General features: G+C 40.4%; 1 protein-coding gene across 2 annotated transcripts in view; it reads left to right on the top strand.

Moving 5' to 3' along the window:
* The window catches only part of LOC134223166 (NAD kinase-like), a 107,367-nt gene that overhangs the window by 74,834 nt on the left and 17,668 nt on the right, over positions 1-14,865 (top strand). Inside the window, exon 1 of one of the 2 annotated variants that reach the window (XM_062702304.1) lies at positions 7,579-8,115. The exons of the other annotated variant lie outside the window; for it this stretch is intronic. Coding sequence (XP_062558288.1) covers positions 7,874-8,115 — 242 coding nt within the window. The 5' untranslated portion in view covers positions 7,579-7,873. Of the gene's footprint in view, positions 1-7,578; positions 8,116-14,865 lie in introns of those variants that run through there. 2 annotated transcript variants of the gene reach the window in all.

Below are 14,865 nucleotides of genomic sequence, written 5' to 3'. Positions count from 1 at the left end.
ATGCTGTGAACAGCAAGCACCCCATGGGGGGTTCGATGTGCCCGGCGTTTAAGCGTGCTGCAAAATCAAAGTGCAGGTAAAGCAGCTGGCTTGCTCGGCTTCGCCCGAGTGTTTGGTGTGCGCAGGTTTAGAGGAAACGGCGGAACACGTGTTGTTCGTGTGCTCACGTTTTCGCGCAATGCGTGACCACATGCTTGCCACATGTGGTCTGGACACTACTCCGGACAACCTAGTCCGGAGGATGTGTAAAGACGAAGTTGGCTGGAACGCCGTTTTATCGGCTATCGCCCAAATCGTCTCGGAGCTACACAGAAGGTGGACTCAAGGATGGCTAGTTCAGGGGATCGGAGTCGGCTTCATGGGTCATACCGGTGGTCATGCTCTGTGGTCGAACTCGATCCTTTTATCGAACAAGTGGCCGCGCGAAGAACAACATGGTATCGTCGCTTTCGCGGCGTCGGTCAACCGGGCGGGTTCCGAGCCCGAGGACGGAAAGGGGTCCTCGTCAAGGCTGGGGCAGGCGTAGGCCTCGCGTCGGCAAGTCCCTCTGTGTGCTGGCGAATAGGCCCTATCGCAGAAAGGTCAATTTGGGGTGCACGCGGCATCATCATTCTTGATACCAGTCGTGCAGAGGGAAGCAGGCGCGAAGTCAACCCTGCCCACCTTCCGAGGACATAGGGCGTGGTAAGGCCACCTGGAAAGCCGGCAATGCGCTGGCACGATACCATGGTGTTCTTCTAAAAAAGCGAGTCACGATGTTCGATGCTGCAAGGACATGCAGCTAACCTAGGGGGTGCGTGATGCACTGGGACACATTTGAAGCATTACTTTCTGGTTGTACCGAAGGGACGATGGGCTTGGCGGCAATGGAAACGGTTTAGCTGGTCGGGGATGCAGTCCTGCCTCCCTCATTGGAGGTGGCCCCTAACCCAGCACTTCCTGGTCAACCCAGGATGTCTGTTGAGCAGATTCCCCCTCCATTGTTTAGGAAGAAAAAAAAACACACACACGCACACACAGACATCACCTCAATTCGTCGAGCTGAGTCGATCGGTATATAACACTATGGTTCTCCGGGACTCCTATAAAAAGTTCGTTTTTGGAACATATAGGAGCATATAGCCTTTACTTATATTTCGTATACGAAGGCAAAAATGTTGAACTTTCATATAATTTGTATGGAGCGAAAAAATATTGAAAAAGTTTACCTCAATTTTTTTCAAAACTAACTTACACCCCTTTGCATTTGACCCCCTCAAATGTCCTCTCCTATAACATCCCCGGAGACATTCTATAGACGCGTACTTCAAAAATTGTGAAAAAAAATCTGCAAATCAGCTCATTAGGTAATGTTAGAGAAGAGTTCCATATAAAAAAAAGTTTTCATTGAAACACCTTAAACGCCAAGTCGTAGGTTCTCAAACGGAATCATCTAGGTTCTCTGTAATAAATTCGGAATCATCTAGAATATGGATACCACTCGAAATGGAGTCGAAACTACAGTAATATCCCGATTTTATCACCCCTTTGGATAATTTTGGGGTGATAAAACAAACAAATCGAAAAAAAAAAAAGTTTCCAACTTTTTAATTCATTCTTCAAATTTTAATAATTTTATGCATTGGAAAGGCAAAATGCGTGATTTTTTAAGTTATTTCTTATCAAAATTGCTTACAGAACCCTTCCCAGGTACTCCGAAGTCATTTATTATAAACTACAGGCGGTGAAAGCTATTTCACGAAAATCAATGTTGTTTGCGGTATTATTTACGGAGATAAAAAGAGTAACTAAAATTTTCAAACTTTTTTGGAGTGACAAAATTGGGTCGGAAACGTGATAAACTCGGGTCAAAATTGTGATAGAATCGAGGGTAGACAAAATCGGGGGTAGATTAAATTGGGGAGTGACAAAATCGGGTCAACACTGTATAATAAAAACTGGACCTAGTCACAAAATTTAAAATTGATCGGTTGAAAGCGGGCAGAGCTAGAATTTTTTCAATTTCGAAATTTGCCGTGCTGAAGACCTTGGCGTTTTGGGTGTTAATCAGTGTCTCTGACTCAACTGTTTCTCATTCTGGAAGTCAGCAAAGGTCATCGCCAACCGAAAGCCTTGGAAGGATCCTTCCACTCCCAAAAGTTGTCGTCCTATTAGCATTCTCTCAGGGTTACCCTTCTTCTTCTTAATGGCATTACATCCCCACACTGGGACAGAGCCGCTTCGCAGCTTATTTTTCATTAGGCACTTCCACAGTTATTAACTCCGGGGTTTCTAAGCCATGTTACCATTTTTGCATTCGTATATCATGTCTTACTGCACGGCTAAGGAGGGCCAGGGTTACCCAAGCTGTTTCAAAAGGCGATCCATCGCCGTCCACTTGATTCTGCCGAAAATCACAAAATTCAATTAATCGGGCCACCACAGACCCGAGTTTCCATTGTCCAAGTCGAGAATGCATTCGACGTGGTAGCCTGGTGTATACACTTCATAGCTACAATCTTCCCACATACCTGATGAAAAAAAACAACTACCTATCTGTCGGCCAAGACATTCCGGATTTCAATCAACGGATCGAGTTCCAATGCGCACGACATTATCGCAGGCGTTCCCCAACGCAATATCCTTGGGCCTCTGTTGTTCAACAGATTCACCTCCGACGCGACGTGCCGAACACCAGAAGTCGGAATTTTGTTTCTGTTCGCAGATGACTTCGTCTTCTGCAAAGGTAGAGTGATCCGAACGCTGCACAGAAGGACCAATCTTCAAAAAGACGGCCAAAAACCATTTTTTTAAAATGATCCAAATTGATAACTTGAGTCAGTAGTAAACATATTTTTGAGTCATTTTATTCGGGGGGATCTTACCTTTACAGTCAATACAAGTTGAGCATGTTGTCAATTTTTAATTCTGTTAAATCTTATAACATTTATCTTACTTCATTACGTTGGCCACGACGTATACATCACCCAAACCTATTATATTTGGCACCATCACAAAGTGTAGTCCAAAAACTAATAAAGCCACGCATATAGGGTAGAGAACCATTTGGGCAGCACCCCCTATTCCCGTCAGCAACGTTCATTACTCGAGCCCATTACAGCTTGAGCTTGAGCTTGAGCTTGATTGACTGCTCGTAGTTGCTACTCCATTATGACCAGATCAGCTGTTCTTGCACAGGGAACTAACAGATGTTAGCTTGGGACTAGCACACATCTTCAATGTACAAGCACTGGTGATCTCATTTGTTAGGTCATACTGGCGCCTGCCACGTCAGAATGCAAGTCAATGTAGGGAATGGGGAGGAAATTATGATGCAATCACTCGCCCACTGCAAGCCGAATATACCTCTGCACTTGCCACGAGTTCATGCGGAATTTGTTGGATTTTCTGGGTAAGGTTGGAGAGGCAGAGGTCCGTCTTGGTTAACGAGCTGCCAATGTGATAGATAGGAGTAGGTAACTGATGGAATTTCTAATTTGATGTAGGAAACGAGCTCTATAGCTCATTTCCAATTCTATCAGATTACTGATAGAATACTCAAGTTGAAGGTATAGGAATAATAATGGAAACGGTATGGAAGTCCATTTCCAGTTCTAGCGATTGCTAGAACATGAGAAATAAAGAGAAAGATACAAAGTAGGAGAATGGAACGGACCTGGGATTGAACCCACGACCTCCTGCGTATGAGGCAGAAGCAGTAGCCATATGACTACCAAGCCCGCTTCATTACTCGAGCCCATTACAACCGAATTACTTGTTTTTTAGTACATGGTTAGTTTCTGTCGATATCTAGTGATGTACAAACAATCAAGCCATTTGGTTGAAACGCGGTCGAGTTATCAACGTTGCGGACGGGAATAGGGGGTGCTGCCCAAATGGTCCCGCTCCCCACGTTGGTAAATTATTTTTGATCGCGCAGAAAGTACTCGGTCTTTATTATGTATAAAATTATTATTGTATTATCTTTTTGCTGTATTCATTGTGAAATTCAAAAAGGTACCCATCGGTACCCATCATTGAAATTTACACTGTAGCTTTATTTTTTTTTCAGGAATCCAATCCTGCCGAAATTAGGTTCCGCCACCTTCCGCCCGCTCAGCTATTTCGGTTTTACTGACAGTGGTTGATAAAAAGCAACGCACAATATATTTTCTCTTCTCCTTCTACTTCTCATTTCAAGACAAATTTTTCAAAACGACTTATCTGCTTTTGTAAACAAAGATTCAAACGAAGATTTGACGAATCTGATAGCTCTCCCACGCAAACCAACACCATCAACAGGTAGCGGAAACCTTCATCTACCGATTGGTGGTGTTGGTTTGCGTGGGAGAGCTATCAGATTCGTCAAATCGTCGTTTGAATCTTTGTTTACAAAAGCAGATAAGTCGTTTTGAAAATTTTGTCTTGATTTGTCCCAATACAATGGTGCGACATCAGCTGATAATTGTCTAGGGGTCGTACACTTATTACGTAAGCGTTATTTCTGGTTTTTTCAACATCCCTCCCTTCATGTAAGATTTCTTACATACAAATGATTTTTTATTTATACGTAAAACGACAGATCCCCCTCCCCCATAAGGGCATACGTAATATGTGTACGGCCCCCTAGCACCATTTGCTCTTGTCTCACGCATACTTTAATTAAGGGAATTCCACGTGATCACTATCAACACACTATCAAGTGCAAGTCATGTCATGTTTAGTCGCAATGGAGGGAAACTATTGTATTTCATCCCGTACTTCTAATTTTCCAAACTTACTCTGTAAAAAGATGAACCGTAATATGAACATGAACATGAACCGTAATATCAAGAAACGATTTGCACCTCTACAGCTTTACTTTGTTTAGGGACGAAACAAAATCCATTCTATATGTTTACAATTTCTAATAATGGAATACATTTTTCCGTTAGCACTGCAGTGAGGCGGCAGAAATTGGTAATTAAAAGTAGCAGTTAATACCTGTGAAAGTGCTCATAGAAATAGAACTCTACACTGGCGGCGCCAGCCATTGATATTTTATGAGGCACCACTTGGTGCAAGCACGTTGTCTTTGAGAACGTTAGCGTGCTTGCGACGACTGGTGCCCCACCTCTCGTTCCGGTAGTGGATCTCTAGCTTACGGGTCGGTGATGCCGAGAAGATGAGCCATCCATTCAATGAAATATCATAATATGTGGCCTGCCAGACCATTTTATTCACTTCTAACATTTTTGACCGTCTTTTTTGGAATTGGTCCAACTGTGCGCTGCTGGCAAAACACTAACAGAGTACCTCGCCAGTTGGATAATCTATTTCAAAGTGGTGAAAGCTCAGGCCATTATCTTTTCATACTCCAAACCCGCTAGTTATATTTCGCCTGAGGCTTGTAAAATCATTTTGATGGCATATCAGTGAAATGGGGCAATGAGACTGAGTATCTTGGTTCGACTCGAGACAGCAAGCTTATTTGCCGTTAAGTTTAACTAAATAGCCCAAGTCACAATTGGGTTTTTGAGGGGTATTGAAATTGTTACATATCTTGAATCTATGATAAAAACTGAGCCAAAATCCAAAATTTTATGAATTTTGGCGAATAGGAACTATTTATGACGTATTTATGAAAACAATTTCGAAAAAAATTATTAGTTTCGTGTATTGAACACCCCTAACTTGATTTTACTATGGGCCGAGCTGTCAACTTGTGAACTAACTGCCAAGCAGTCAAATTTCCAAAAACCTTCAAAATTGATTTTAAACATCAAATTTAGGGTCTATGAGTGTGAAAAAATATGTTGTAACTCAGAAAAAGGTGTTCTATCGAATGAATAAACAAAATCAACATGTTTTTCAAAATTAAAAACCCCAATTCTCGGGTACTTATTCAAAAGGACGTGTGTGATTTTGTAAACAAAGATTCAAACGTCGATTTGGCCAGTTTGATGGCACTCTCACGCAAACCATCGCCACCAACAGGTAGCCGAAGCCTACCCCTATCGGTCTACGGTGATGGTTTGCGTGGGAGGGCTATCATGTCGGACAAATCGATGTTTGAAGCTTTGTTTATAAAATCATATAGGGAGCGGGACCATTTGGGCAGCACCCCCTATTCCCGTCCGCAACGTTAATAACTCGACCGCGTTCCAACCAAATGGCTTGATTTTCTGTACATCACTAGATATCGACAAAAACTAACCATGCACTAAAAAACAAGTAATTCGGTTGTAATGCGCTCGAGTAATGACCGTTGCTGACGGGAATAGGGGGACTGCCCAAATGGTTCTCTACCCTACGTCCTTTTGAATAAGTTTTTCTACGACGTTCTTGGAGACATCGATTCACTCTTAAACTGACGGTCGTTATTGTTCCTCAAAATCATCCTCTCTGTGATCGAATACGCCATGCCGGTCTGGGAGAGCTGCGCAACAACTCATCATCTGAAGCTCCAACGAGCTCAAAAGTTCCTGAGGATAATCCTCAACGCTGTTCCCAGGACACAAACTTCTGAGGTCCATCGTCTGACCGGTATTATAACACTTCATGAACGCTTTGGTGAGTGTAAGGAAAAGTATAGGTTTCGTTGCTTACATACGGATAAGACTGCCATGCCATTAAGACCCTTTAACCAAATCAGGTTATCAAATTGTGTAGTGTAAATAAACTAGTTAGTTTATCAAATTGTAGTTTTTAGCTTTTACCAAAACAATGTTTTTAAAAGGTCAACTTGCTCGATTGTTCAGATAAAAATACTTTAGATATTAAACTTGAAACAAACATAAAAATAAATTAAGATGAAGGGCTGTGAAGCCGATATAGAATAGGGTTTCCAACAAAAAATAAGATAAGAAGAAGTTTAAGCGAACTCATCAAATTATGTTTTTTAATACACATGCAAACAGAGAAACATCAAAGAATGTTTTGCTCTGCATTTCATTGAAATTTATTTGGATCATAAGCCCTGCCACAAATCTTTCAATATTGGAATCCAATTAAAGTCACATCCGAAAGGTAAGGAATTCAAAACAAGATAAACAATCAGACAGTAGCATCGTCATAGCGCGCCGACTTTAGATAAGTGCAACGCTATGACGAGACGATTATTTCTAGACCAACATTTGAAAAGGGCGTAACAGCCAAAATTTATTCCTTCTGATTCTTCGTCTACATATATAGCTATATGAATATATACTATATTCCTCCTGAAGAATCAGGAGGAATTAATTTTGGCTGTTACGCCCTTTTCAAATGTTGGTCTAGATTTGCCATTCTCTATCCGGCTACCAATGACGACAGCATTGATGATAATCGCTGCATATCGACGAAAAAGTATCGCTGATCAGATTGGAGTGACGCGAAAGAATCTGAAAATTCGCAAACGCCCACTTGGTCATGCAGACGACAAACTCCAACGCATGAGTAGAAGATCGTTCGATCAGCAGCAGCAGCAGCAGCAGAACCCGTAGTGGTTCTTGATGATCGGTCGCATTACCTGACCTGCTGTTAGTATACTCTCGCGTGTTACTCTCATCCGCCGAGGCCCGGTTGAAGTGTTCATTCACGTAGTCAATTCCGTGGAATCAGTTTCGTCTGGGTGCTGACAGTGATTGCGCGTGTGTGTTTGGAAGAGACAAAAAAGGGCGCGCGCGAGCCTTTGTTAGCAGCTGGTGCGTTGTGTGCACAACACGTTCCTCCCCTTCGGAAGCTCCTAACATCAATATATGTGATACCAATTAGTTAATGAATGGTTTCAAACACAGCTTTGGTGAAGTGCCCGTTTAGTTTATCGGTGATCGCGTGTTGAGCGGCAGACGTTCGAGGAAATCTAAGTTTTGTTAAGGAAATTCGCAACCTTTTTGGGTGTTTTGTGTGTGGTCTGAAAAACAAGTCTATCGAAATGACAGAATCCTACGAGAAGGATGACTACCTGGTTGACCTGGTGAACTTTAACAGTCCTGCTTCCAGCCATCATCACCATCTGCATCATTTGAGCCACGGTCATCACGGCGGCACGGTCAACCAGTACTACGGTAGTGTTGGTGGCAGTGGCAACAGTAGCAATAACACTTCCATCAATGGTCACGCCGATGGGGACATTCCGGCCGAGGAGGACGAGATGCTTCTCTGGAGATCCAGAAGGTTGGTTGATTGCTCGGTTCTCATTGATGCATAATCAGTCGCCCACACGAAGTGACAGCGACTTAATCGCTGTATACCTGCCCGCAAACACAAGCTGTGCGTGCCATGATAACGTTCTCTTGGAAAACAAGTTTTCCGAACTTTGAACAAAAAATCAGCAAGAACAAAAACGTTGGTGAGACTAGTGCAAAAAAAAACTAGATTTGCAACTTTTTTTTTCGTTTGCCTTTGACTTCTCGCTTGCGCTGTCGGTCGATGGAGGTAAAGGTTGTCTGGTCAGGCACCTTCCTACGAGGCAGCAGCGCTATGTGGATCGCGCTGTGTTTTTGCATCACCGAGGATTCTGCGACTAAGTGGATGAGAGAGGCTTATTCTACCCACAAACTGCCAACTATCGCCTGGGGTCTTTTGCAAAAAAGTGGTATTTTCATGTTGTATTTTAGTTTTATGTAGAAAAGGTTCGCTCATTTCTTTCAACTTTTATTATCTGAATAACAAATCAAATCTATTGCAATGTGGGAACGTGAATTGGAGAAAATAGTTTTAAATTAACTGCTTCTACTTTAAATCATAATACGCTTTAGCTTTTTAAGCTTTCTTCTGTGATATTCGTTGATCGTTTCATTATTTTCCGGTGTAAAACAACAAAACATATTTTCCCGCGAAGCTATTCGAAGCTACACCGAAGATAAATACTCTAATAGCTGTATTCCCAGCTCACCATATGTAATCGATTGATTTGATTTTGTTTTGGTCTCCATTATTTATCACTTCACTTCTAAAAATATTTAGCACCGAGTCCACATAATGGCAGTGGCTTGATTGACTGTAAACATCATACTTGCTAGTCGTGATTGGTCGAGAAACAACAAATATGCACATCTCATCACTTGAATAATCTTCTTGGGACTAGAAAGCAGTTCTCACTGTACATGCTTTGGAGTTTCTTTAATTCAAAACCAATAACCATGCCGGCCACGTAATAACAGTCCATTAGGATAAGGGGAGGAAAATTAGTTCGACAAGAGACCGAGGAATCCTCTGCATCTCCATGAGCGCACTGGGAAGGAACTGTATGCTAGTTCGGGAGAAAATCTATTGGAAATCGTCTTGACAAGCGGCTAATTATTATTTTTTCAACGACACCATATCCATGATGATGCAAAGACGAAAACGCAGTGTGTGTCTAACGTATTTCACTGATTTGGTATCTTAACCATTTTGCGACGACTAAACTGCCCCAATTCGCATATCATATAAGAGATAATAGCCATTGAAGTTCCAAATCGCATCTTCCATATGATTCTTCAAAAAAAAAAATCTAATAAATTGAAACTTCATCGTATCATGCTAAAACTTTGCTGAGTTGCTCATCTTTCGATAGATTACCATGAAGCGATTTAGTTTGATTGAAACATTGTTTAGTTTTGTACAATCGGGTCATGTAAATTCATAGTGGGACTGTTATGCGGGTACTTTCAATATGGGATGCACATGACTTGGTATTTTTTTTACTCATGGACGTACAAAATCACATTTTTTATCATGATTTATGGAAGTACATTATAAATGAACCCTATTCATTGCGTTAACTCAAAAGTGACGAAAAGTCAAATGGGACTGTTATGCGAGTGGGGCAGTAAAGCACTCATTGTACTTACTTGTTTGATGGCTACTGAAAACTTTGGAAGATCACGCTTGTCTCTACTGGAGCAAAGCGCAATACAAGCGCATGAACCACTGAACACCAAATAGATATTTTTGACTACTACAACTACTACTATTACTTTTAATAACTACGTCTAAGGGAAAGGCTCAGATGCAGGGTGTAAGATGAAAGTTTCAGGGGACCGTCACGAATTTATGTAAGATTTGGAACTGTAATAGAGCCTTTATTTTTCGATGGATTTTTACGATTTAAATATCATTCGATTCGACTCGACTTTTCAAGCTCATTGAAACTATTGAATATAAACGTTGAACCTGAAGTCTTGTTTCGACCGCTGTCTGGTGCGGTTGGTTCTTGCGGTCTACTTTTGTGCAGTGATTTGATCTCTTCAAATGCACAAACATGTTCAGCATAAGAGCAATTCTAGACCAACATTTGAAAAGACGTTTAAGCCAATTTTTATTCTTTTTAATTCTTTATCCATGTATAAAGCTATGCATGTAGACAAAAAGCAGCAAAAAAATTAATTTTGGTCTAGAATTGAGGCAAAGAGGAAAGATTGACAAACCATGAATATTTTCACACGCACACCCACACGGGGTGGTTGGGCCGAAACTTGTTTGGCTGAATAGGTCATTTGTCTGAATATTTCATTTGGCGGAATAGGTCATTTGGCCGAACAAACCATTCGACCGAATAGGTCGATCGGCCGAATATGTCATGTGGCCAAATAGGTCATTTGACGTCTTACTTTTCATTTCTTAATCATCATTTCTCACTTCGCACTGCAAAAAAAAAGTTCTTACTAAGCTCTTTCCACTTTTCACTGTGAGTAGTGATAAGTGAGAGAAGAGGTTTGCGATGTGAGACGTCTTACTTCTCACTCCTCATTTCTCACTATTCACTTCGCACTTCTCGCTAATAATTTCTAACTTCTCACTGTGAGAAGTGAGAAGTGGGAAGTGAATAGTGAGATGTCTCACTTCTCACTTAGCACTACTCACTTTTCACAGTTAAAACTGAGAAATGAGAAATGCGAAATGAGAAAAGTGGCGTCTCACTGTGGTGAAAAGTGAGAAGCGTGAAGTAAGAAGTGGGAATTGAGGAGTGAAAAATGAGGAATGAGAAGTGAGAGGTGTCATTTTATAACCCGCGAATTCGCACGTTTCCCGGGGAAATAAGATGGGTCGTTTAAGCGCCACTCCTTTCGGAGACCGCCTTTCAGATAGAGGACTGCCCGGCCACTGAGAACTCCTGGGATAGGTCTAATTACTCCCGTTTTGTGATAAAGAATGAGTTTGTTGACGTAAGACTTGGGGACGACAATTTTCTCACTTATCACTACTCACTATGAAAAGTGGAAAGAGCGAAGTAAGAAGAAAGGCGTCTCTCTTTGCAGTGAGAAGTGAGAAATGATGATTGAAAAGTGAGACGTCAAATGACCTATTGACATATCCGGCCAATCGACTTATTCGGCCAAATGCCCTCTTCGGCCAATTGACTATGATCCAGGATACAGATTTACGCAAAAAGATGCATTTTACGCCAAAATTATATTTTTTAGAAAAAAGTTTTGTTCTATAAAATTGTTCTGAATAGTAAGGCTATTATTATGGTGCTATCAGAAAATAGGGTGGCCCATTACAAAAAATTTCTTTAAAAATATTTTTTTTATTTCTCGGAATACTGACATGTAATATTCTACAAAGTTGTAGCGCATATGTTGCTAAATAAGATTTTCTGTAGCTCTTAATGGGCCGTACACTAATTACGTAAGCAGCTTTTCTGAGTTTTTCAACACCCCTTCCCCCCATGGAAGATTTTCTACATGCAATTTAATTTTTATTCATATGGAGCGTAAGAAAATGACAGACCCCTCCTCCCCCATAAGTGCTTACGTAATATGTGTACGACTACTAAGTTGGCTGATTTAGAACAATTTTACCTACTTGCATTAGGGACTACTTTTTTTGTTTTTGATTTTTTGGAAAAGTCGGCTTCGGGTCACTTTTAGAGCTCAAAAAATGCAACTATTGATGGGTAAATATGCTCAATATCTTTTGCTGATCAAAAGTTATTCGTTTTTTTTGTCAAAATTATTTTTTTAATAGTTGATATCTCCGATTAAGGCAGATTAAAAAAATATGTTTACACGGCACTGTTTTATAATTCATATTCTTTATTTTGTAAAAAAAATTGGAGATATGTATTTTTTTCATCTCAAGTTTTACGACAACGGAAAAGCGGGCTTGGTAGTCATATGGCTACTGCTTCTGCCTCATACGCAGGAGGTCGTGGGTTCAATCCCAGGTCCGTTCCATCCTCCTACTGTGTATCTTTCTCTATATTTCTCATGTTCTAGCAAGCGCTAGAACTGGAAATGGACTTCCATACCGTTTCCATCTCAATTCCTATACCTTCAACTTGAATATTCTAACAGTAATCTGCTAGAATTGGAAATGAACTATAAAGCGCGTTTCCAAACATCCAATTAAAAATTCCATCAGTTGCTTTCTCCTATCTATCACATTGGCAGCCTCTGCCTCTCGAACCTAACCCAAAAATTCCAACAAATTCCGCATGAACTCGTGGCAAGTGCAGAGGTATATTCGGCTTGCAGTGGGCGAGTGATTGCATCATCATTTCCTACCCCTTCCCTGCATTGATTTGCATTCTGACGTGGCTGGCGCCAGTATGACCTTACAAATGAGATCACCAGTATTTGTACATTGAAGATGTGAGCTAGTCCCATGCAAACATCTGTTGGTTCCCTGTGCAAGAACAGCTGATTTGGTCATAATGGAGTAGCAACTACGAGCAGTCAATCAAGCTCAATCAAGCTCAAGTTTTACGACAACGGAAAAGATACAGACGATATTCATATAGTAAATTTGCGTTTCGAAAAGCATTAAAAGTCTTCGGAACGTGACATTTGTGAAAATGAAAACTAAAAAATATACAGCTTTAACACTAACAAGTTTTATCATTATCACCCTATTGCAAGATTAACGAGAAAAGATGCATTTTCGGGCTTAACTATACTGTTAAGAAAAAAAATGTCTTGCAAAGTTGTTCTGGATACTTGGGCCCTTATTATAGAGTTATCTAAATTATAAGAATGTGAAAATTTTTTTTTGGGAATATTGACACAAAGTGTTCCACAAAATTGTAGCGCAGCTTTTTCCAATCAACTTTACTATATAAACTTTTTCTGTAGCACTTCTTCTTCCGTTGTCGAGTTATACCAGTTTACTTGAACAAATATGACTTTAATAAAATTAGTAAAACTTAGTAACATAGCTCCAATTTTTGTATATAATAAAACTATGAATTACTCTTTCAAATATCGTGTAAACATATTTTTTGGATCTGCCCTAATCGGAGACATCAACTTTTGAAAAAAAAATATGTGATTTTGGCAGAAAAACGAACATTTGATCGTCAAAAGATAATGAGCATATATACTAGGGTGGCTCAAAAAAATGATTTTGCTCTACAGTACCCATCTGATTCTTTATCATGTTCTGAGTGTACTCTGAAAATTTAAGCTCATTTGGATTAAAACTGATTTTGCACAAGACGTTTCAAGCTTGCATGCAAATTAGTATGGAGAATATTATTATTTCATTATGCTGATAATGACGCTTCCTCATTAAGCGCAGGTTAATAGAAAACCTACATAGCTAAAAGGAATACTCAAGAGCTTTCACTCAGTGAAAACCGCATCTTAATTAATCGTTCCAATAATTATAAGACGAATTTTCCGAAAAATCGAAAACAAAAAAAAATAGATCAAAAATACTGTTTTTTTAGGGACACCCGAATCCAAGTAGGTAAAATTGCTCTAAATCAGCCAACTTAAGAACTACAAAATAGTAGTTTGTGCAACTGGTTGCAAAAAGATGATTTTTTCAGCATGAGTTTTACGGTTATCCAACGCAGAAGCGGGCTTGGTAGTCATATGGCTACTGCTTCTGCCTCATACGCAGGAGGTCGTGGGTTCAATCCCAGGTCCGTTCCATTCTCCTACTTTGTATCTTGTATCTCTTTATTTCTCATGTTCTAGCAATCGCTAGAACTGGAAATGGACTTCCATACCGTTTCCATTACTATTCCTATACCTTCAACTTGAGTATTCTAACAGTAATTTGCTAGAATTGGAAATGAACTATAGAGCTCGTTTCCTACATCCAATTAGAAATTCCATCAGTTACCTTCTCCTATCTATCACATTGGCAGCTCGTTAACCAAGACGGACCTCTGCCTCTCCAACCTAACCCAGAAATTCCAATAAATTCCGCATGAACTCGTGGCAAGTGCAGAGGTATATTCGGCTTGCAGTGGGCGAGTGATTGCATCATCATTTCCTCCCCCTTCCCTACATTGACTTGCATTCTGACGTGGCAGGCGCCAGTATGACCTAACAAATGAGATCACCAGTACTTGTACATTGAAGATGTGTGCTAGTCCCAAGCAAACATCTGTTGGTTCCCTGTGCAAGAACAGCTGATCTGGTCATAATGGAGTAGCAACTACGAGCAGTCAATCAAGCTCAAGCTCAAGCTCAATGAGTTTTACGGTTATCCAACGGCCGAGTTGCATAAATACTACGAGTGCTCGAAAAATCGAGTTTTACAACGTATTGCACACGCTATTTTTTGCAATGACGCAATATCTGAAAAATGTACCGAATTTTGCAGTCCAACTTACTCCACATGATCATTCTTGCGAATAAATCATGTCGCGAATAAATATTATCGTGCCACATTGCAATGTCATCGCAAACCACGAAGCCATAGATGAGCTTGCATTTGGAAAATTTTGATGTCATGCCCATCAAACTATTTCATTTATTACGCGATGCAGAGTATATACTATTTGAAGACTTACTCAAGCTAATTCAGCAAAATAATGCCATGTAACTATACTGTGCTAATGTTGATGTTTCACTATAGCACCCAAAAGAGTGCTATAATGGATTTTATGCAGCCCATTTGAATTGCATACTGGTCATTTTCATTGGTAGAGTAGAGTGGGGTAAGAGTACGCACTTAGTTTTCAATCGATCATGTGGCTCTTAT

This window comes from Armigeres subalbatus, chromosome 3 (assembly GCF_024139115.2).
Source record: "Armigeres subalbatus isolate Guangzhou_Male chromosome 3, GZ_Asu_2, whole genome shotgun sequence".
Classification (NCBI taxonomy): Eukaryota; Metazoa; Arthropoda; class Insecta; order Diptera; family Culicidae; genus Armigeres; species Armigeres subalbatus.
The sequence above is the reverse complement of the archived record's forward strand: the minus strand, read 5'-3'. Positions and strand labels throughout refer to the sequence as shown.